This window comes from Equus przewalskii, chromosome 3 (genome assembly GCF_037783145.1).
Source record: "Equus przewalskii isolate Varuska chromosome 3, EquPr2, whole genome shotgun sequence".
NCBI lineage: Eukaryota > Metazoa > Chordata > Mammalia > Perissodactyla > Equidae > Equus > Equus przewalskii.
Genome location: NC_091833.1, coordinates 82,286,762 through 82,305,861, shown reverse-complemented (window position 1 = coordinate 82,305,861; position 19,100 = coordinate 82,286,762). Strand labels below are relative to the sequence as shown.

General features: G+C 34.4%; 1 protein-coding gene across 4 annotated transcripts in view; it reads right to left on the bottom strand.

Annotated features, from left to right (window-relative positions):
• Positions 1–881: 881 nt before the first annotated feature.
• Positions 882–19,100, bottom strand: part of GABRA2 (gamma-aminobutyric acid type A receptor subunit alpha2) — a 129,563-nt gene continuing 111,344 nt past the window's right edge. For 2 of the 4 annotated variants that reach the window (XM_070612916.1, XM_070612915.1), the window contains 3 exons: positions 14,506–14,708; positions 8,712–8,891; positions 2,197–3,057 (listed from right to left, as the gene is read on the bottom strand). In XM_070612916.1, coding sequence (XP_070469017.1) covers positions 2,761–3,057; positions 8,712–8,891; positions 14,506–14,708 — 680 coding nt within the window. In that variant the 3' untranslated portion in view covers positions 2,197–2,760. Of the gene's footprint in view, positions 3,058–8,711; positions 8,892–14,505; positions 14,709–19,100 lie in introns of all 4 variants that reach the window. The other 2 variants (XM_008530918.2, XM_070612917.1) reach the window with 1 other exon arrangement.

The window sequence follows — 19,100 nt, the reverse complement described above, 5'->3', positions numbered from 1 at the left end:
TGTACATGTATTTATCTACATTCTGTACATACCATAACTATGTCCATGTACAACTGCATAAACTTGCCATAACATTATGGGCAAAAGAGACCACTGTTAGTCTACTAAAAATGTGTTTCCTGAAAAATTAATTTTATTAATAAATCTGTGTCACTTTTATTTTTCGTTTTTTAAATGGTTTATGGAAGAAAGAATAATTATAAAGACTATGGTTTTATAATTTAAAATCCTTTTCCATGCAGCATACCTCCTCTCCAGCAAGACCAAAAGTCCCTCTGATTTATCTAAAGTAAAAGATTAAGAAGTGTCTAAAACATACACCAGAGTGAGAGAAATAACAGAAAATCTTCGTCCACATTATCAGAAAATACGAACTGTCAGGATGTCATTAGGCTCACATAAGATTTTAACAAGTGAAAATATAAATAAGAGTAACAAAAACGATCACTTTTCTGGTCAATCTACCATAACTTCTAATAAAACTGGTGCCATCAATGTAAGTGCGGCCCTTGCCAAAGGCATAGGTGAGTCTTTCCTGTTGTCTTACAGAAACTGTTATTTACAGCTATTTTTACATATCTACATATTTATAAATTTATAGTTTATAGTCAGACATTAAGAGGGCAATGCAGAACTTATAAGAACAAAATTTCAAAGTGTCTGATAACATATACCACACAAAGCATTTGTATTGCTCACCATCAGGCATCGTGTACCTTCTTAGACTTGCACACTTTCCTGAACTACACAGAAGAGCTACGCTATATTTAAATATGTAAGAAAATAGGATATCTTCCACTTCAATGTCTGAATAAAGTGCACATTTTAAAACTATGTAGATGACAAAGAAGGTGTTCTTGGAAGGGAATTAAAGAAATACATTTATTGGCTTACGTAACAATTTTATTTTATTAAGGATGATGGATTACCTTGTGGGAGGAAATTTTTAATGTCAAGGCTGTCTTCACAGCAAATTCTGTTAATAAGATGCATTTGTGACCTTGGAATTAATACAATCATGCAGAGCACATAATAGAGTCACACTAAAACAAAGAAAATGAAAAAATAAAATTTAAACGAGGCAAAGAAATAGCAATTTTTGTTGTGATTTTGCTTATTTCCATAAGATACTCTTTTTATTGATTTTATGAACATACCTATTTATGCACTATACTGAAATACTGTACAAAACTGCAAGAAATGCCACTATTTGACTACTTATATTTCTACAAAAACACCATCATAAAGGTGTATCTATTAGTAAAAGTCAACTAATAACTGCTAATGTATATGTGAGTCAAAAGAATTTTAAGTTTGCCAAAAACGCTGAATCTAGGCATAAGACACAATTGTTAACTTTTATTAACATATTTCAGGGGCATAAACCGAAACATAAAGAGTATTTTTTAAAGATTAAAAGAAAATTAATTTTTCCCATTAGTAATTATATAAAATTGAAAATTGTGGTTTCCAATTTAGCTACATGTTGGTATGTGTGTGTTCTAATTTAGCTAATTATATGTGTGTGTGTGTTTACGTTTGTGCATGTGAACTAATCCACAATCCATTGGTGATGCTTCAAAGCTTCAGTTTAAAAATGTTCAACTCTTACCAAAACCTCTTCTAGTATACAAAGCTGTTGTAAATTTGAGTCAGCGAAATTTAAAGTTGCAATTTACAAAAGCAGATTTACATTAATTCTTATCTGAGAGAGCTGCTTTCCAGACAGAAAAATGTGCCAATTAATGGCCCTTTCCTTTGTAATTAGTGGCTTCTGAGTCCTGATGAAAAGAAGCCTTAAGGCAGAATTTGCAGTAAACAGGAAAGAAGAGAATCATATAAGTGCTTATCCATATTCTGTGACACCTATGAATTCTCATCAGTGGGAGTTTTTGGCACAATTTTCTAGTCCAATATGAATGTTGCTCCACAGCAGCCAAACTGGATACTTTTCCAGGCTCCAGCACCAAGAAAATTTAGCTGAGCAATTTCAATACAACACATACCTGGAAAGAATAAGATCCATTATTGTCTTTTTTTTTTTAATTTAAGGTAGTTTTCAATGATTAAAATAATTGGTAGGTTTTCAATTATTACGTTCAAATAAATTGATGCTAAAAATGTAATGGCCACAACATTCTGATAGTTATTAAATTCTAGGCATAATTAACATCCTGTCAGGGGTGACTCGAATTATTTGAGCTAGTCATGCTGTAATATGTACATGGCTATAGATACTATACAGAGTAATTAAAAGCTGATTTCAAATCTCTAGTTTTTCTTCTGAGGTGTGCTAAGCTTCCAATTACACTAGCAGGGGTTCTGAGCACTCAGGAAGGGAACTGATGGTCCAGATACTAGGTTCTGTTACTTAGGAGAATTCATGTTGGAATGACAATGTTATTTTACAATTACAGTTAGGCCACAGTAGAAAATACTCTTATGTAAGACCTAAATCAAAAGGCTCCATAAAGTGTGGTATAGGAAATAAATCAGGTCATCTGAATTCCACTTTAAACCAGTTCCTAGGGTAAATCTTCAAAAAAGGCAATGGTTCTTTGGGCATGGGGTGCTTTCTTGCTTGTAGTTCCAAGAGTTAGCAAATGCCTGTCTCCATTAGAGGTCGACTGGTAAGCTACATCGCTATATACATACTGTACATGTTGGTTCACAAATTAGCAGTTATTAGTCAGACTGTACATAGCAAAACAAATCAAGTTTAATGTTGCTATACATCCAAAAGATAACCTGTGTCTAGATTCAAGGACTGACCCCTAATACAGGTTCTCTGTTTAAATACGTAGCCCAGTAAACTAAGTTAAATGTACCAAACAAAACTGGGAAAACTATTCTAGACATTCTGTCAATTTTGCTAACACTGTTGAAGGTTTTCTTGGCTTCCGCTGGCTTGTTTTCTGGCTTCTTGTTGGGTTCTGGCGTGGTTGCACTCTTGGAGATGGTGGAGAGAACTGGGTCCTTGGAAAGATTCGGGGCATAGTTGGCAACAGCCACCGCATACGCATTGTTCTGTATCATGACAGAAGTTTTTTCTTTTTTCTATTGAAAAATACAAGAATTAACAGAATGTGGGGTGAAACCGCTACTTAATATTTTCTGAACTCCAGCTCAAATTCTGAAGAAAAGTATCTTGATAAACATTATTATCCATTAGAAAGAAAGAATTTAAGGAAATAAATAAAACCACGAGGTTGAGGAAACCCCCAAGGTAAAAATCGATGGTACCATTTTCCTAGAGGATCATTTTTTTGTTGTTTACATGGGAAACAATAAAAAATACAACTTTAATAAATGACGCAACAGTTTTGACTCTTACAAGTCACTCAAATATTTTTTGAATGAATGAGTGGATGAATAAATGAAATGTAGAAATATTTTAACAAGAGGAATGATCAACTACAATGAATAATCTCATCTTCTGAATGAAGAAATTTAACTTCTTTAATTTGATAACAGGATTTCCGCTTTCATGTCAAAATCATACAGCAATGCTTTACTCAGATGGTGGGAAATAGTAACCATATACAGATGGCAGTATAATAAATACTAACAACATAGAAAGAAGATGAAATACAAACTTTTGGATTTTTGCCTAGCTCATCCACAACCTGGTTCTCTGTATATTCCCCAGTTCCGTTCTCACCCACTCTAGTCTGGATCACAATCATCTCCTGCCTGGACCAAGCAATATTCCTTTGTGCTCTCCCAGTTTGGCTTGACTTCATCTAATTGTTAGTCACACTATAGCCAAAGGGAATTTTTAAGACATAAATGGGATCATGTTACTTCTCTGCTTAAATCTCTTAAATACTCTCTCATGGAACTTAGAATAAAATCAGTACTTCTTACCGTGGCTTCTTTTTTTTGTTCGTTATATACCAGTCCCACTCAAATAACTTCAGTTTTCAGGATACTTCCTTGTTTGGTGCCTTTGGCCATGCTACTTCCTCAGCCTGGAATGCCTTCCCTCCACCCTCTCAGATTTTGGTCTTGGTTCAAATGTCATTTCCTCAGAAAGGCCTTTCCTAACCACTTATCTATCATAATCCTTGCTTCCCATATATGCTCTTTCATAGCACGCAGTTTACTTTCATCATGGCATGTTTCAAAATGTGTAAAGTCTTTCTTTTGTTGTGTGATTATTTGATTGACATCTTCCTCTCTCTTTAGAATCTAAGTTTAATAAAGGCTGGTGCTACTTCTGTCTTGTTCACCACTACAACCTTAGCACTTAGCATGATGCCTTCCATGAGGTAGTCACATAATATGTAGCTGAATTAATGAAACCTGAAAGTATAAGTAGTATTTACCTGCATTTCAATGCTAATAGAAACATATTTTTGGTTATCTAAATGCAAACAAAATGAGCTGGCAATGAATTATACAAAATAGTGAACAGCATAAATCAACAGATTTAGAGGACCAATTGGTTTAGAACAGAATTCTGAGTATCAGTTAATTTGAAGCAAGAATTCTCAAAATGTTCAAGTAAAATAAGATATGAAAGCGATTTCCTGTCCTTCACCTGCATTGGGTTTCTCCCTCTCGTCTTTCCCTTGCTGATGAGGCAGTCTTCCAGCCTTGGCTGGAGTATAAAAGGAAAAGGGGTGAGGGACTACCATTTGTAACTTTACAAAAGCTATAAAACAGGTTTCCTTCAGTAACGACATGTGTAGTAACCATGTTACAAATGGAAGGTAATCTCCAAGTGTATAAATGGTAAGGAGATGATGGCTAACACCTTCCGAGCGCTAAGATGTATCACATTGAGTGTTAAGCCTGAGGGTGTCAGTTGTGAAAAACTTCACTACTGGAAGTAAGTTCTATTGTTAAGCCTATGGTACAAATTCAGAAATGAAGGCTAAAGAGGTTTCATGACATGACCAGGTCTCCTGTCTACTGAGTGGCTAAAAAAGTAGATAAACTCAGATGTGGGTGACTTCTGAATCTCTTTAAACACCATGCTATGTGACTTCTCTGAGAAACTTGTTTGAAACCCGGGAATACTTTTTCTTAAAATATTCCAATTGAAGCTTATATCACTAGGTCAATATTTTCAAAGGACTCTTTAGCCCAAAAAGTATGTAACGTAAAGTGTTTGTATTGTTATTATTTCAATTATACTGAAACATCATTTAAAATGATTTCAAATTGCACTTATAGAGAATTTGGACCTTGGAAATGTTTCTTAACCTCTCCTTGCTTCAGCTTCCAGTTTGAAAAAAGGGAGCTAATTATACCAAAGCCATATTGAACTTTTGTGAGAATCAAATGAACGAATGTATACTCATAGTCTCTTAGTAGAAAGTAGTGATGATTATTACAAGCGAGACAATGATTACCGGTGTACAAGAAGTATAGACAATATACTTTATATCTTTGGAAGAAGACATAAACATCGTGTGGAGGAGCTCAAGAAAGGTTTCATAGAGAGGGACATTTAAGTTGGGTCAGCAGTTATGGTGTAAGGACTAGACATTTAGACAAAGAAATATAAAATGTAAATGTCTTTTGTGGCAAGAGGGGTCTACAGATAGACACTCTGTATTAACTCTTACCAACACCCTTCCTGCCTCCCACTTGAATACCTTTCACTTGTACATAAACACACAGGTGTTTGTTAAACTCTAGAGTTTGTTAAATCACAACAGATACTCTGACCAATCCAAATGGACATCAGCTGTAAATAGTCAGAAGGGCTGTACCAGTATGCACTAGCCAAATAGCAGCCCTCCTATTTGAATGTTTGTGTTTTTTGTTTCATCCCAACACTGTGGACACTATAATATGCAGTGTTAAAATCATTCCAACATATGCTTGTAACTTTCATTGACTAAGCTACAAAGGGCAAAATTTCATCGTTTTTTTCTTCATTGTTCAAAGTATGGCTTCAATATCTGGCTATTAGTATAACTTCAGAGGTTGGCTCAGTACTTGCCAAGATGATGGTTTTGGTTTTAAGATGCTCCCTTGGAACTTGGAAATGACTATTTTCAGAATGAGTAGCAAGCAAAAATACAATAGCAAGGAGTACTATCTTCAGTCAAAACCCAGTGGTTGGCACCTATAATTTCTTACCAATTCATTGAATGAAAAAGAGCTCACCCCCATGGTACTAAATCTTCTCAAATCTACCCCATAACCCAGTAAAGACTTTCTGGCTCAAAATCTTACAAAGTTTTCTTTTAAAGGATAAAATAATTCCCCTCAGTTCATTTGAAAACAGTTATCACACATCTAGAGTAAAGCAAATTATTCCTATCTACTTAAAATTAAAATCATGTATATAGAGAAAAATTCTGCTGACTTACAATTCTAAAATCTACAAAAGCAGAGTCTATAGATTAGTCCATATAATATTTTATTACTGCTCTTTGTAAGACATAGATCTGCTAGTGATAGTACCAAAGAATATCCGTACTCTAGGCCATTTTGAGAAGATATTACCCTTGCCCTGTTCAATATTATCTTCTATTAAAAAGAACCAAGTTGATAGACATTATGTTATAAATTCTTCTTCGAATATCATGCAAGCCTCTGATCAAGACAGAACATCAGCAGGCTGGATACCTGGGCCACATGATTTGACCCCTCCAGACTAATTTTACATAATTTAGTGTAACTCTTGGCTTACCCTCAGACCTTCAGACTCTTGAAGAGAAATAGTCCAAGAAAGTCTATTTTGAATTAACTGTACAAACTGCCATGAGATAATTTTTTTAATGCCCATGACCCTATGTTGTTTTTTTTTCTTTTGAGAACTAGGCAAGCTCTCATACTTCTTACTATCTAGTTTCTCACAGTTTAATTTTATCATTCCGTGTTTCTACTTTAAGGCTCTTAGGTAGGCTGCTTCATATCTTTTGAAGAACAAGGCCAGGTATGATTGAAAATACAAGTAAAGAAAACAATGTTAAATGTGAAGAGTGAAATCAAGTGGAAGAAGAATGGGGGAAATGAAGGCAAACTAGCACTATTTTCTATTAATTTTAAGTGACTCTTACGACTTTTGCTACCTCTTCATGTGTGACTGATATAATATCTCTCACCAGAATTCCTACCATGTTTCACTAGTTTTCTCCACCTACATATCCCACAGGTAATTAAAATACAAAATATTCAGAAATGAACTCGTCACTTTCACTCCCGACCTAAACCTGTTCACCCTCTTGTATTCCCTACCTGTGAATGATACCAGAATTGAGTCAGAAACTAGTAATCAAATCACATTGGTCCCTTAGACAGACCTCTTTTACACTGACTCAGCCCAAAATCACATCTATTGAGGCATCACTTCCTACTACAGCAAGTACCCCTTCCATGTGTTTCCACAGCACCATGGTGCTTGTCTCTATAATGGCACATAAACTTTTCTTCACTTCTTTTTTCCTCCACTTGATTGTAAGCTCCTTGAAAGCATAGAGTGTACACTGCAGAGCTTCTAGCACAGTTCCTGGCACAGAGCAAGCTCAAAAAGATGTTTGCTTCATGATAAGTGAATGACATGTACCAGAATGATTACTATGATAATATATATATATATAAATTCTTATAATATATAAACATATAAAGTATTTTATAGAATATAATTAAGTATTTATTACATTAATAGAAACAGATTCCAATAGTGTGGCCTACAATTCTGTTATGTAATTATCCTGAAAGTCCTCAATTTCACCATCTATAGATGTCAGACTGGGAAATATTAAAATAAGCTCAACTAAAAAACAATGCTTGTGGAACTTCCACCTGTTTGTGGAAATTGTTTTACTTATTACTAAGACTCATATAAGTGGGGAGGGGAAAAATATGGCTATATACAAAATCAGTAAATGATGTATTTTTATAAATTATCTGGGGAAAAAAGAGTAAATTATGCTGCTATAGGATTTGTTGATGTTGTTATTGAAGTAGAATGAAAAGGAAATATAACCCACATTAATTAAGCATTCTATTTTTTTTTTTTTTTGCTGAGGAAGATTCGCCCTGAGTTAGCATCTATTGCCAATCTTCCTCTTTTTGTATGTGAGTTGCTGCGACAGCATAGCCACTGACAGACAAGTGGTGTAGGCCCACACCCAGGAATTGAACCCAGGCCACTGAAGGAGAGCACACCAAACTTAACCACTAGGCCACCAGGGCTGGCCCCAAAACTTCTATTTTTAAGTGATGTTTTATAAGATTCAGAATATTCTGAGGTTATTACTTTATTAGAGTATCTGAATATATACTTAAAAATTTCAAGTCTGTAAAATTTGATCACAGAAATCAAAATGTCTTACTCTGCAGTGGCAAACCAATCTTGGCTTCCTAAGGGTATTTGATAAAATAGTGTGTTAATAACATGAGGAAATGCTCTAGATAAAATATAGATACCTATCAGTCAAAGTGACCTGGCATATAAATAAAAATAACGATCACATGGTTTTGGAGGTGGAAAGGATCTCAGAGATTGTCCATCAGAATAAAGAAATGGAGCTCTCATAAATATAACACTAAATATAACAGACTTTGGAGAAAACCTCCAGTCTCCAAAGTGGCAAATCTATGCTCTTTCTGTATACCATGTTGCTTTTTTACAGTCACTGTGGCTTCCAGAAAGCTTATTACCTGTAAAACAACAACATGCTCCCTGGTCAGATAACGCTATTAACTGCGGGCTAACCATCCTAACTGAAGAAAGGGATACTTACAGATGATTGTTTGAAGCTTATACAGTCCATCCACTTCTCTAAGTACTCTAAAGTCTTTTCTTGGATTAAATTGGGCCATGAGAAAGCTATACACTTGAACCATATTAGCTTAGCTCCTTGAAGAAGTGCCTTCACTGAGTTGTATGTTAATGTAATGCCTTCAGCTTTTATTGAAGGGGACTACAAGAAACATCAATATGAAATTCATTACTGCGTTTATTGGGAAAATTTTGACATTACTTGTAACAGTATCCAGCTTTCTCTAATATAAAATCCATATGATATTGTCTTAAAGAAGACAATTCAGTGTAGGAAAATATTTTCTCTGAGGAAATTTATGCTTCCATTTTTTGATTAAAGAAAAATAGCTCCCCCCCACCCCCACCCTAAGGTTTATTCTGAGCTTAGCCAAGAAGCTCAGAATTTGAAGTTCAACTTCTCTAGCTACGGACTACAGTTAATGTTCTGGCTCCAATGGTGGGCATACTTGCAATGTATTTTCCTTTATTCATATTTCCGACTTCTGTTTATATTTTATTTTATAATAACTTAAGTACATGCATTCTTTTGGTAAACTGCCTGAAATGCTTTTGGAACAAGGCAGGATGTTAACATAATGCAAATAAATGAATAAAAACACTTGAAATGTGATGTTTTCTATGAATTGCATGGAGTGAATCACAAAAAAATGGCACAGTTCATGTTATTTTGGATATTCTATTACTATGTCTCTGTTTTAAGTAATTTAATATCTAGTTTCCTTCCAAAGTATAGGTTTTCTTGGCCGAGGTAGAACCACTGACTCAGATTTAGAAATGGAAACAATCTCAAGAGATTGAGTTTATTTATTTTTTAAATTTAATTCAAATAAACTATATGCTAAATGCTATGTTAGGTAATGGCAGAGAAAATGGCTAATACAACAAAACCATTATCCTCTTAGAATATGTAATCTACTGTTTGAAACAGAATTATTTACAATAAAAGTAAAATTTAACGAGGTTACATGAAAGGAATTTGTGCCAGGTACTGCACAAGCATAATGGGGGTTGGCAATTAGATTCATATGGAAAGTTTCGAGATTAAATAAAATCAGATGTATCTTCAGAAGTAAGTAGGAGTCCATCAGTTAGGGAAGGAAGAAGAAGGCATTTTAGCAAGAGGGATCAGCACATCTAATGTCATAGAGATGTGTAGAGGCATGCATATTTGGAGAGGTCTGTAATGGCTGGAGGAAGAATAAAAGCATGGATCTTTGTCCAATCTTGGATACATCACTAATTAGATGTGTGATCCTGAGCAGGTAACTTTATTTGACTAATCCTAGATTTCCTCATTTCCAACATGGATATATTCCCAGGCACAAAGTAGGAAGTGTAAAATAAATAACAAAAAATATCCTTATTATTCGTCATGTAAACATATATATGAGAAAGCTATATACTTGGACCATACTAGCCAAGTTGCTTGAAGAACTGCCTTCAACAATTCATTGAAGAGCTGAAAAGTTAAATGGTCACATTTCTGTTTTAGAAAGATAACTGGCACTAATGTAGAGGATGGATTAGAGGGAGACGTGATCAGAGATAAGGAGGAATAAAGAGATTAAAAACAATGAGAAGTAAGGAGGGCATAGTGTATGAAATATAAGTGGGAGAATGGACACCGTTTGATGACTGGTTAGATGTTAAAGGGTACTTCCACGTTGTTGATATGTGAGGTTAGGTTTTGCCATGGACTGAGGTATAGATGAAAAAATAGGCATGGGCAAGGGAAAGATATAAAGTCTATTTAGAATGTTTTGTTTCTGTTTCTTTTTTCATCTTTTTCTAAAGATCTGTAAAGATTGAGATGTTATATTCATGCATAAACGCCTAAGAACGGGTTGGATATATGATCCTGGAAGTTAAAAGAAAGGTATGGGGATACAGGTATAGATAATAACTGCAGAAGGAAAGATAAAGGTGTGGGTTGTAGACTTGATTTGCTTCTACTTCATTAATTTGCACCATATTTATTGAATAACTAATATACACAAGGCCCTGTGCAAAGGGCCAGGGGTAAACGATTTATTAAGATAACCATGGTCAGTGTTAGGATGATCAGTGAAGGAGCTGAGACATGAATATGCAATTACAAACTGTGATACAGGGTCTAATGCAAAAGAGCAGGGAACTATACAAACTTACGAAGGGATCTAATCACTTGAAGGAGGAGCAAGGAATTTCTGGAGGATTGATATTCATGCTGAGGATGAGGAGGGATTATCTATTTGGGGACAGTAAACGAGTGGACAGTGTGCTTACTGCTGCAGACATTCTTACAAATATTGTTCACAAAACCCTTAAAGTGAGAACACATAGTGAATAGTAAAAACAAAAACAACATAAAATAAAGCCAAATGACTGTCTTTGGAGATAAACAAGAGCAGATGCTAGGGAGACTGCATCCACTGTGAACTCAGGCAGTGAATCTCAAAAAATAGAATGAATAGTGGCAGCTGCCAGGATTTGAGGGAAGGAAGTCGATATGCTAAGGCCTGTTTTAAAGAGAGAAAAAGAGTTGCTGACGTGGGCCTGAAATGGGTTCTGGAGTATAACAATATGCACTTGGTTCAACAGGGATCCCTTGAGAAAAATGGAAAATTATTATCTGATTTGAAAATATGGACATTATTGGTGCCCTTCAGTTACAGGACAATTAAATGGAAAGGAAATCAGATTACAGTGGGTTGAGAATTAAATTGAAAGTGAGAATACAAACATTGTAAGCAATGCTTTCAAAAAGCTTGACTGGAGAAAAAGAGGGTAGAATCTGAGGGTGGGGGAATGGATGACATAGGATCTGGAGAGAGTTTTGTTTTTGCCTTCATGGTAAATTAAGCATCTTCATAATCTGAAAGGAAGGAGACAGTTGAAAAGGAGAAGATGGCTTTGAAGAAATCAGAAAATAATAACTGATGGTTCAAGGTTGAAAAAGGAACAAGAAGAAAGGAGATCAAGAGGTGGAATGAAAGAATTAGTCTTTGGCAAGTGGAAAAACACTGAGTATGAGGGAGGTTTCCCGAGAAATTGGGGGTTTGCATAAATAGATAGTTTTGTATATGCAAGGGCATAAAAATTTGATGCAGCACTACGTTTTCAGAATGATAAGGTTATGTTGTCTAATTTCACACCTGAGGCTAAAAGTAGTATAAAATGTTGTCCAAGATCACAGTAGGCTTTGTCTTCTAGTAGAGGACTCAAATGTAGCTTGAATATAAATTGAGTGGATTTATTTATTTATTTGCAAAAACTAACTTTAAAGATCATCAGAGCACAATCTACATGTAAACTATATGTTAAATACATACATATTTGTTTTTTGCAAACATATAGTATTGATATGTACCTCTAAGTGGGTATTCTCATGAGGCAAATTAATAATGGTCAGTTTACAAATTTTTAGAACTTTTCATATGTTCTTTAGATTGACAGATAATTTAACTGCATTTACTCAGGTTTACTAACTTCAAAAGCAGAAGACTTCTGCCAGTTTGGTTAAACTGAAAGGACACCAATGTGGCCTGTAGACAAAAACTCTGTATTTCAAGAAAATTACATTCTCCACTTAAAAACTGAATCTCAGGAAAACTAAAGCAGAGGTAGATAGCACTGAAATATTTGTCAGGCAGATGCACTTGTTTTGGGCACTCTACCTGATTTCCTTTCAGTTCTAAGAACCTGGATATTTCCAATGTAGGTTTAGAAAAAACCTCCCAAAATTCATTTGAATCATGAAATTGGGTTGAGTATCCAGTGATAAATTCATCACTGTTAAGTTTTAAAAGCCTTTCATGACAGCAAAGAAATCTTCTTACTGGTATTACATTGCCAGATTTAATATCAGAAATTCATTTATTCAACAGAAATTTCTGAAGTGCCTACTAAGCCCCTGGCACTGTGCTTGGGACTCTAGCTCTGGAAAAGTGCATAAGAACAAGCAACATGCCTCGTGTAATGTTCCCTTCAACTTAACCACTGAACTTGAACCACTTAGAACTGAAATCATATAAACTTTGTTAGTTGTTTTCCTGCAATTTCGGCTGGAATGTCAATGATTTCAACCTAGATTCATCTTCACTACATGTGAGTTGATAGGTGGGTAGCCTTAAATCTAGTATTCATCAATAGTAGCTTATTGCTTTTAGAATGCATTAGCAAGAATGTGGTTTTTGCGCCCATAGGTACTTTTATTTTCCAAGTTCAGGGATTGAGAAGGCATATTATTTGATATGCCAAATCAAAACATCAATTTGACTGGCACCCTCATAGCACTAAAAAACAAAATATCAATAAATCTCTATATGGGGCATTTATACCACAAACCACTATTTGTCTTTTGTGACATATTTACAAAAAAACTATCTAGCATTTTATCTTCAAAAAAATGTTAGTATGAAAGTGCATGTGTAACTAATATAACTAAAAAGAAGTAATTGCATACATAGTAATGAAAAAGCAGTACACTATTTGGGGAATGAAAACATAAATCAACAATAAAATGTAATGGAAATGCTGAAATAGCCTAAGTTAAGCATAGAAAATTAATCAGATTCCCTTTCCTATTTACTCATTGGCTGTTAGTATGCAAAACATAGCTTATAAAATGAAATAAACCAGCACTCTTATTAAAAGTTCTATGTTTACAAAATTAGGGAAAAAGAGCAAACTTTTAAACTATAACATCAACTGCTTGCATGCTTAAACTGCAATATGGTCAAAAAATGAGAAAGAAACATTGATACTGAAATAACTGAAAAGAAATAAAATGAGCAAGTATGTTATTCCAAATTTAACAGAAGAAGTATTTAGGTAGATATTTTGTTAAGAAGAGCCCGTCTAAGTAGAACTTTTTACTATTATCAAGAATACTTCATATCTCGTGATCTACAGTATTCAAAACATCCTCTTAAGGCAGATGAATAATAATCTAAAGAATAAGAAAGGGAACAGTTATTATATCAGTGCATAGAACTCCCACTAGCTTTAGTACTTGAATCCTAAAAATGGACACCAATAAATCCCAAAGAAGTTAATCTTAAAAACAAATAACTTTTCTCCTATAGACTACATGAGCAACCAGAAATTTCTAGGCATTCTAGCACCTACCTACTTATTCCATACAACATGGGAGAGAGAACAATGCTGCCCGGGCTTTTATATCCAGGCAACAGAGATGGCGGTAGGTGAGGAGTAACTCAAGCCACTAATAGCGCCTGAAATTCTCTAACAGATATAATTATACAATTATAATTCCTATAATTATGTAAGGTAAAGTTAATGCCCACTTTTTTTCCAAATCTCTCTTACAAAGCAGTGTGGTGTTTAAGAGTATGAACTTAATGATGAGACAGATCTGGGTTCAAGTATACTTACTGACTAGTTGTGTGAGCTTGGGCAAATAAGTAACTTCACTAAGCCTCAGCTTCTTCATAAGAAAAAGGTGAGAATTAAAAAGAGACCCTAGTTATCAAGTCGTAAAGATTACATGAGAGAGCATATGTAAAAATCTTAGCACAGTGCCTGACACACAGTCAGAGCTAACAGATACTAGGAAGTAACAGAAGTAATACTACCAGAAGCACTCCTAAAGGATTTCAGGCAAGAGCATACTTTAAAAGAAAACTCTATGATCCCTATGCATATAATTTATGTTTGAACGTTCTTAATGTCAATTTTTGGGAACTTATCTGTTACAAGCTAATCTCTTAGGAGATTCTCTTAATCATGGTGAGAAGGAAGTTCTCACTTACCTTGTCATTTACTACACTCTTCCCATCCCAAGCCCATCCTCTTTTGGTGAAGTAATTAACGGTTGCAAATTCAATTAGGGCAGAGAACACAAATGCATAACAAACAGCAATAAACCAGTCCATGGCAGTTGCATAAGCCACTTTGGGGAGAGAATTCCGAGCACTGATGCTTAGAGTTGTCATTGTTAGAACGGTTGTTACTCCTGCAGAAGAAAAGATAGGGACCAAAACCATCAACAGACACTAGCAGGATAGCATTGGAAATATTCTTTTTCTTAAAGCTACTTTCAGTGCCACTCCTATCCACTAAAAAAAAAAAAAAATACTGGCAGAACAGTGCAAAGTTAATTGTCATAAGTGGTTATTATAATTTGTGAAGTACTGACTCAAATGCTTTCAGTTTTCATTTTTGTTTGTATGAATCCTTTTTTTCTCTTCTTAAGTACTGGTGAGGTTAAAAAGACTGGTGGAGACTGAAGTAGAATTTCCTGAGGAAAGTAACTACTTTAAATTAACCTGTTGCCCATTAATATTAATTTTTTAAAAAATCCTACACAAAGCCTCACATTAATTTGTTCATCATTTATTTGAATCACACTAAGCAATGGATCAAACATCCACACCAATGATCACAATGGAATTATGATTAAGAAGTTCTTCATTCTAAGTATGGCTGCCTAAGTAGGGAATTAATTCTGGATTGCCTGGCATCGTCAGTACATAATTTCTTTCACAGTGAAGCTTAGAATCTATAGAAAATAAAACAAGCAACTAAAACCAAAACATTGTAAAATGTAAATCATTCCTTCTAAGGAATATTTTACACCTTCGTTGATTTAAAAAATAGTCTAGTTCCTTTCATTGTAAAGCGTTTCTACCAGTTGTTAGGGAACTCACAATGGTTAAGTGAAGAGAAAACAACAATTCAGGAGGTAAGTTGTAATATCAGTAGTCAAAATGTCTACAATTACTTGCTTTATCAGAGATCCAACAGAAGTTTAATTATGTACATAGGGGATACATTAAATGAAAAGAGAATTAAAATGTTAAAGAAACGTTCATTCATATTTTTAAATTTTTTGTATTTTATTTTTTGCTTTTCCCTTAAAGTAGCTGTTTTTCTCATCCACAATAGTTAATAATTAAAAATAGCAATAATTCTATTTAATCATGAGAGAATGCATCTAGGAATACGAAGGTAGTAGTAGGGATAAAAGCTAGAAAAATAAATTCAGTTCATCTGCTGCTCAGTCAATATTACAAAAAACACGTTTACAGAAATGCATTGCGCTTGCATGCATAAACTGAAAGGTTTTAGATTGTGAAGATATTTTCTTCTGAGAATTTGGTACAGGAGAATAACTAAATAAAATACAAGACAGATACACCCACACATACCCACAAACCACAACCATATCTTCATATATATATATATACACACACACAATATAAGCAAGCAAGTGACAAATCAATATATGAAAATGTATTTAACTTTGCTAGCAGTCAAGGAAATACAAACAAAGCGATGAGATGCCTTTTTAAAACAATACCATCAGCAAAACGTTAGCAAAACGTTAAAAGATTGATATTGTCCTGGTGTTGAGGATGACGTGGGGCAATGGACGTCCTCTTTAACAGGAATTACAAATTGGTGTTATATCTAAAACACTTTTGCTTAATCCAAGGTCATAAAGATTTAAACTTATGCTTTCTTCTAAGAATGTTATGTTTTCTTACACTTAGGTCTCTGGTGCATTTTGAGGGTAATTTTTGTGTATGGTGTGAGGTAGGTGGCATCATTCATTCATTTGCATGTGGTTAGCCAGTATTATTTGTTGAAAAGACTTTTCCTTCCCCATTAAATTATCTTAGCACTATTGTTAAAATCAATTGACCATAGATAGATGTGTTTATTTCTGGACTCTCAATTCTGTTGCATTGGTCTATATGTCTGTCCTCATGCAATTTTCACATTGTTTGGATGACTGTAGCTTCAGGGTAAGTTGGAGTCCAGAAGCTGGACTTCTCTGACTTTCTTATTCTTTTTCAAGATTGTTTGGCTATTCAGGGTCCCTCACATTTCCATATGATTTTATGATCATTTTGCCCACTTCTGCAAAAAACATTCATTGGAATTTTGATAGATATTGCATTGAATCTATTGTTTTGGACAGCATTGCCACCATAAATGTATTAAGTCTTCCAATCCCTGAACATGGTATACATATCCATTATAATTATTTTTACATGATTGTATTAATATAAGCTCCATTTACTTAGAGTTTCCTTAATTTCTTTCAGCAATATTTTGTAGTTTTCAGTGTACAAATCTTTCATTTCCTTGGTTAAGTCAAGTCACAGGTATTTTTTACCATTTGGATACTAATGTAAATAGAATTGTTTTCTTAATTTCCTTTTCAGATTGTTCATTGCTAGTATACAGAAACACGATTTTTTTGTGTTCAATTTGTACCCTACAACTTTGCTAAAGGTATTAGCTCTAATAGTTTTTATGTGGTTTACCATAAAAGGTTTTCTATATGTAAGATCATGTCATCTGTGAAAAGAGTTTTACTACTTGCTTTATACGTTGGATTCCTTTTATCTGTTTTTCTTGCTTAATTTCCCTGGCTAAAACTTGCAGTATAATGTTGAATAGAACTGGCAAAAGCAAATGTCCTTGTCTTGTTCCTGATGTTAGGGTTAAAGCTTCTAATCTTTAACTTCTAAATATGATGTTAGCTGTGAACTTTTCTAAGATCCATTTTATCATGTTGAAGATGTGCTTTTCCATTGCCAGTTTTTCAAGTGTTTTTCTCATGAAAGTTGTTGGATTTTATCTTTCAGTGTCTATTGAGATGATTAAGTGTTTCTTCCATATTCCATAAATATGTTGTATTACATTGATTTACTTTTGCATGTTCAACCAACCTTGCATTCCTGGGATATATCACACCCGGTTATGTTATGTAATTCTTTTTATATGTGGCTGCTTTCAGTTTGCTAGTATTTTGTTGAGAGCATTTGCATCTATATTCACAAGGGATATTGATCTGTAATGGTTTTTTTTCTTTCTGATTTCTTTGTCTTCTTTTGATATCGTGGTCAAATGGCCCCATAGAATAAGTCAAGAAGTTTCCTCATCTACTTTTTCAGAGTTGGAGAAAAAATGGTGTTAATTCTTCTTTAAATATTTGGTAGATTCATCAACAAAGCTATCTGGACTTGGGCCTATCTTGGAGTTTTTTTTCCAACTATTTCATTGAGATCACAATAGTTTATAACATTGTGTAATTTCAGGTGTGCATTCTTATTTATCAATTTCTGTATAGACTGCATTGTGCTCTGCACCACTAGTCTAATTTTTATCCATCAACATACATATGTGCCCCTTTACCCCTTTCACCCACTACCCAGTAACCAATCCCTCTGGTACCACTAATCTCTTCTCTTTATCCACGTGTTTATCTTCCATATATGAGTAAAATCATGCAGTATTTGTCTTTCTCTGTGTGGCTTGGTTCACTAATATTATACCCTGAAGATCCATCCATGTTGTAAATGAGATGATTTTGTCTTTTTTGTGGCTGAATAGTATTCCATTGTATATATATGCCACATCTTCTTTATCCATTCATCTGTAGAAGGGCACATGGGTTGCTTCCATGTTGGCTATTGTGAATAATGCTGCAACTAACATAGAGGTGCATTAATCTCTTTGTATTATTGCTGTCAAGTTCTTTGGATAAATACCCAGTAGTGGCATAGCTGTATGACATGGTATTCCTATTTTTAATCTTTTGAGAAATCTCCACACTGTTTTCCACAGTGACTGCACCAGTTTACATTCCCACTAGCAGTGTATGAGGGTTCCCTTTTCTCCACAACCTCTCCAACATTTGTTATTTTTTGTCTTGGTAATTATAGCCATTTTTTGATCAGATTGTTTGTTTTTTTGTTGTTGAATTGAAGGAGATCTTTATATATTTTGGAAATTAACACCTTGTCAGATACATGATTTGTAAATATTTTCTCCCAGTTGGTGGGTTGTCTTTCTGTTTTGTTCATGGTTTCCTTTGTCTTGCAGAAGCTTTTCAGTTTGATGTAGTTCCATTTGTTAACTTTTTCTTTTTTTTCCCTTGCCTAAGTAGACATTGTATTCAAAAAGATGCTGCTAAGTCCGAAGTCAAAGAGTGCACTGCCTATATTTCCTTCTAGGAGTTTTATGGTTTCAGGTCTTACATTCAAATGTTTAATCATTTTGAATTAATTTTTGTGTACAGTGCAAGACAATGGCCTACTTTCACTCTTTTGCACATGGCCGTCCAGTTTTCCCAACACCATTTATTGAAGAGACTTTCCTGTCTCTATTGTATGCTCTTGGCTCCTTTGTTGTATAAAAACTGCCATAGAGGAGATAGTCCATTTTCTGATAGCTTCTTATCTCCATTAGCCTAAGTAGGTTCCATCTCCTCCTCGTCCCCTTCTGAGTTACTGTTGTCACAAATTATTCTGTTTTGTGTTGTGAGTTTGTGACTAAGTTGAAGATTTATAGTTACTTCTAATGCTTTTTTTCCCTCTACCTTTTAAGGCAT